The 5,481-nt window shown below is 31.7% G+C and overlaps 1 protein-coding gene across 1 annotated transcript; it reads right to left on the bottom strand.

Annotated features, from left to right (window-relative positions):
- Positions 1–4,206: 4,206 nt before the first annotated feature.
- Positions 4,207–4,910, bottom strand: LOC114727246 (protein DOG1-like 4). The gene is made up of 2 exons (XM_028913945.1): positions 4,604–4,910; positions 4,207–4,517 (listed from the first exon to the last, which is right to left on the bottom strand). Exons 1-2 carry the CDS (start codon positions 4,908–4,910, stop codon positions 4,207–4,209), a joined length of 618 nt encoding a protein of 205 aa, XP_028769778.1.
- Between the last annotated feature and the right edge of the window lie 571 nt (positions 4,911–5,481).

A 5,481-nucleotide genomic window follows, 5' to 3' on the forward strand; every position in this document is an offset into this window, starting at 1 on the left:
CTTTACTTTTTCTTTTACTTTTTTTTAAATACTGCCACATCAGCAATTCCGGCCGCCGGAGCTCCGACGCCAGCGACCCTGCTGGTGACCAACTACCTGAGCTCCGGTGACCGGTTACCAGGGTTCCGTTGATCGGTTACCGGAGTTCTAATAACTACTTTTTCTTATATATTGACTACTCTTTTTTAGTTATTGACTACATTTATTTTTAAACTTTGATGACACATTACCGGAACTCTGGTGACTAGTCAACGAAGCTCTAGTGACTTGTCTTTCTTATATATTGACTACTCTTTTTTAGCTATCGACTACATTTATTTTTAAATTCTGATGACTACTCTTGCTAAGCTATTGACTACTATAGTAATGCGATTTAGTACTCTTGTGTAGTCAATAGCTATATAAAAAATATTTATCAGAACTTTGAAAACAAAAGTTGTCAATAGTTAAAATAGAGTAGTCAATAGCTATATAGAAGTAGTCACTGATAGTAAGGACAATATTGTCATTTTATAATGTTTAAAAATTCCAAAATAGTACCTGGGGTCTGAATTGGGATTTTGAAATTTATCTACCCTTATTTGTCATTTAGTAATTTTGAGGGTTTTTTACTGTCTTCTTCCCTACTTTTTATCGTGTCTTTTTAATTAACAATGACCATAGTCTTTTCAGTACGATATTCTGTGTTACTTTGATGTATATATAACAATTGTTCTTAACGTTTTGGTGTGACATGCTAGCTGCAAATTCACTTTTATTTTTCAAGTTTTACAAGTGAGATTTTTTTATCAATCAGCTTTTTAAATAATTAATTTTTCTGCATATGTAACATTGTGCAGAAAAATTAAAAATAAATTATCAGGATATTGCAACCGCCTTTTCAAAAATACACAGTTTTTTAATTTAATCTTTTAAAATGGGTACATGCAATCTCAATTTTATAAATATTATATCTGCAATACTGTATTTACAATATTGATATTGATAATTGTGTGTGTTAATATTGACAGAATACAAAGCACTTTATTCCATGAAATTCATTTAAGATCATTAATAAGTGCTAAATTATTTGAACAAATGTTCTTATATTTAGGCTAAGTTTGGGAGAGGGGTGAAAAGAGTGAAAAAGAAATGAAAGGGGAGCCGACTAAAAACCATGTTTGGTAGAGAATCTATAGATTATTCTATTACACTGATTATTTTGGAAAGATGGCCACAAATTTTTCCATCCAAGTATAGATGAAAGGTAATACAATATCAAGGCAATGAAAGATATTTCGAAACTAAGAGCAGTCATTACTATATCATCTGAAAAAGCAGCTTCAAGACTTTCCCCGCTTTGGTGGATTGAACTGGAAATATTGTCTCTTTTGAGACTAATTAAGTTTGTGTACTCCATAATCTCTGCTATATTTTTCAAATTGTTTTCTTTCACAATGTTATATCAATGTATGAGCTTTATAAAATTCCATTGTTCTTTAATTATGTGTTCCTTTTTAGTATCTATTCATAATTAACAATGAAGTTATGCATAATAAAAATTATTTTGACATTTTGATTTGATCTGGCGTAATAGATACAAACTCATTTTTATTATTTCGATCTTAGAAAAAAGATTTTTTCTATTTCACTTATATCTTTTAAATAAACTAAAACACATTTAAAGAGAATCATCTTCCATTAGGAAGATCTGTGCCTATAACATCGTACAGAAAATTTAAAAACAAATTATCAGGTTTATCAACTTCTTTTAATTGCGTATTTTTTCAATATAATCTTTCACTGAATGGGAAACTCCTTACTACTGTTTAAATACTACATCTATCATACTATAGTTGTGAAATTGATATTTTTGAAATATGTTTGAATGGGAGTATCTTTCACGACATGCATTTCGCACTTCATTCCACCAATAGAATCCAAGTGGAACAAGTAAATTAAGCCAATTGTTTTTTTAATATTATTATATTTTGCTATCAAATTAATTAGTGAAAATAAATTTGTTAAGGATGAAAACAAATAACTAATTATACTTTTCCACACAATGATGGACCAACAAATAGTGGGAAATTTTGTGCCTAATATAAATATCAATTTTTAATATTTCTTTATTAGTAACAGAAGAAGTAATATATTCTTAAAAAAATATAAGAAAAATTATAATTTAAACATGTATATGCCTTGTGTTTAAAAAAAATAAATGGGGTAGGCATATGTTTTTTTGGGTGGGGAACAAATGAAACATCTTGAAGGAAGGCAAGTTAGTTTGTAAGGGGGGTTCTATACAATTTTTTTAAATAAATAATATTACTTTCAGTTTTTTTCAGCTCGAAAAAAAATATTACTTTCAATTTTAAATATAAGATATATTTTACAGTGCAATTTATAATAAACAATAAATTAAATAATATATTTAGGACCAAATAATGTGCTTCTCTGATCCTCAATATAAGACCTAATTAACTAATTTGAATAAATTAAGGATGTTAGTTAAACTAGTTCATATAATATGTTGTTTTTTTTTCTAAAATATTATAAGCATTTTTTTTAATTTTTTTTCATTCCTCTTCTACTTGATTATTGTTGAGGGATATCAATAGAGTTAATTTAAAAAAAAAATTGATAAGCACATGAAATAGGATTTACATGTAGAATCAACAAAACCTACTAATTAAGTTCTATATTAACGATAAGAGGAGTATAATAATATTTGAGCAACTTGCATTATGCACAAGTCATGCGCATGCCACCTATAGTTTTAAATTTTGTGTAACATACTAACATCATCAAAGCGGTCAAACCATAGCTTCATTCTATACGAACATCATCATCTACTCCAGAAGTCTTATTAAAAGTTCGACTAAATTTAGAAACCTATCCAACAATCACATGTACAAAATAGTTGTTGCTTATTTAGGAAAGAAACTTGAAATTGTCCTCTTCAATCTTCTGTGATCTTTTTCTTGCCCATAAACATGAGACTTTTTTTTTAAAAAAATATTTCTTCTTCACAACATTGAATAGATAATCGTTGATAGTTTGGACATTCTACTTGTTATGGATAGAAGTTCCACAAATTTGAATGAGAAGTCTCAAGAAAAGTTGCTTAGGAAATTCCATTGCAAAAATATATTCTTTACAATAATTATATTTATATCATAATTACATATTCAAAACTCTTTAAGATAACCAAACATGCCTATTGATGCAGGCGTGTCCGTTCTCTCCTTTTTCCACCTTATTTGCTGTGTCTCCATTTAGCTTCTTTTTGGATAATAACAAATAGACAGAAAAATTATAAAATCTTAAATTAAAAATTTTATAATTTTCACGGATTTTCTTGTTAAAAATTATTTTTCGGATATAAGATTTGTTTTCTACACTTAAATGTTTATTTTTTTATTTAAATTATAATAAATATATAATATTATTTGGGTTAAGTTGCAAGGTCCAAATATTTTCTTAAGTACATCCAGTAGTTTAAAATATTCTGTGATATATCTAATACTTTGAAGTACTTCTTGTTTGCATTCAGCATTTTAAAATATTTTTGGGCATCTAATACCGAAACAAAAATAATATTTTAGCATACAAAATATATCTAAAAAACATTTTAGAGTACTGAATATACTCAAGAAAATACTTGCAAGTTCTGAGTACACCTTAACACTATTATTTTTTATTTAGTTATTATGTTAGCGGTTGAACTATCGATCTCACCGATTAAACCACGAAAATCATGACCATTATTCTTTTCAGTTCGATATTCTGTGTTACTCTTTATTGTCTCTTTTTAATTAACAATAGAAATATATTAGCTTTTTTTAATGAGAGCAATTAGCTTTATTTTAGGTTGAGTGGATTTAATTATTAAAAAAATTTAAAAATTAGTATTATATATTTGAAAAATACAACTTTTCAAGACTTTGCGCGTACTTCTCGAATTTTATGAGAAATTAAGATTCGAACTCTTTTGACATAAAGGTAAAAAAAACCTCTTTTGACATAAAATAAGACATATTCCTCCGTAGCATAAAAAAAAGTAAACATAATTTAATGTGCACTTTGTTTATAGGAGAGAGAAAAATAAAATGTCATAAATATTTTTTCTTTTTTAATAATTTTCTCTCAACGCTGCACGATGTAACAGGTTAAATAAAATAAAATTAAAAAAAAAGCCTACAAGGTTAAGCTGTTTTTTCCAACTCAATTTGTAACTGGCCGTCGCTCATTCAACCTGGGGACATGAAGCATGCCCCTCTCCTTCTTCCCCCATTGTCTTAGACGAAGTTGCAGAGCAAGAACTGCAGCCAAGAACTCCACACACAGCAATGGCGTCAGCAAATCCAGCAGTCCTTTCAGTGTCTTCAGCCTCACGCAATCCGCCCCCTTCATTGTCCTTTCCAATCCATCCAACACTCCCTTCACCGCCACTTCCACCTCCCGCGCCGCCGCCACCCCGGTGCCGCTGCCCTCCGCCCTGCTTGAGAGCTTCGCGAGCTCGACCATCTTATGGTCTGCCATAGCCACCTGCAACCTCTCCATCTCCCTCTCCACCTCATCCTAAGCTCCTCTATCTTCCTAGCCTGCTCCTCGCTCATACCAAACGACGCCGTCGCGAGACTCCGAAACAGCCGGAAAACCATGGAAGGCTTCCATCCGGTGATCCAAGAGGAGGCATTCTCGAGAGGAGTGAGCCAAGTGGGAGCGAAGAAGGGAAGAACATCTTCACGAGCTTCAGCCCATTTCTCAGTATAATACTGCTTGATATGAGACGTGGCTGTGTTCACCAAATGCTGAACGTTAACGTCGTGTTCTTTGAGAGGCAGCATTTGGGTTCTGAGTGGAAAGTTGAAGAAGGTGGTGGAGGATTTCTTCGAGCTTGCAGAACCAGGTGTGGTAGAAGTCATGGAACCTGTCTTGGACTTGAGATTTCATTGTTGTATTGAAACATATAGAAGAAGAAGAAGTGAGGTTAGCTTAGTGAAGTGAATGAGAGGGTATAAAAAGGAGGAGGAAGGAGGGGGAAGAACAGATGGAGAGAGGAGAGAAGGCCACGGAAGGAAGAAGAAGAGGTGGAGAATGGATGCATGGCTTACGCGCAGCAAGTGGGGAGTAGTGCGTTACTGGCTGCGTTTGACGCTTTGCAGTTTCCCACAGGTTCATTTCGTTCATACATAACTCTCCACTTTTTAGGATTTTCTTTGATAGATGGATTAAATTTCATCTATTTTTCCTAAAAAATCTTATATAACTAAGGTTAACCCGAGTGATGAGAGTTTTTGTGATATGTGGGTGGAAGTTGAAATTCCGACATTTGTGTTTATAACAACTTGATAAAAAAAAAATCTATATTTTGTTCTCAAGTTAAAATATTTTCAGGGAAAATCCGGGAAATCCATCGTTAAAAAATTAATTAGGATTAGTCCCTGGAATCATGTTGAGGACTAAAGTCCTTAGAAAGGGAACTAATTTCATTGC

Source organism: Neltuma alba, unplaced genomic scaffold (assembly GCF_004799145.2).
Source record: "Neltuma alba isolate B1F8T4 unplaced genomic scaffold, ASM479914v2 tig00012454_pilon, whole genome shotgun sequence".
NCBI lineage: Eukaryota > Viridiplantae > Streptophyta > Magnoliopsida > Fabales > Fabaceae > Neltuma > Neltuma alba.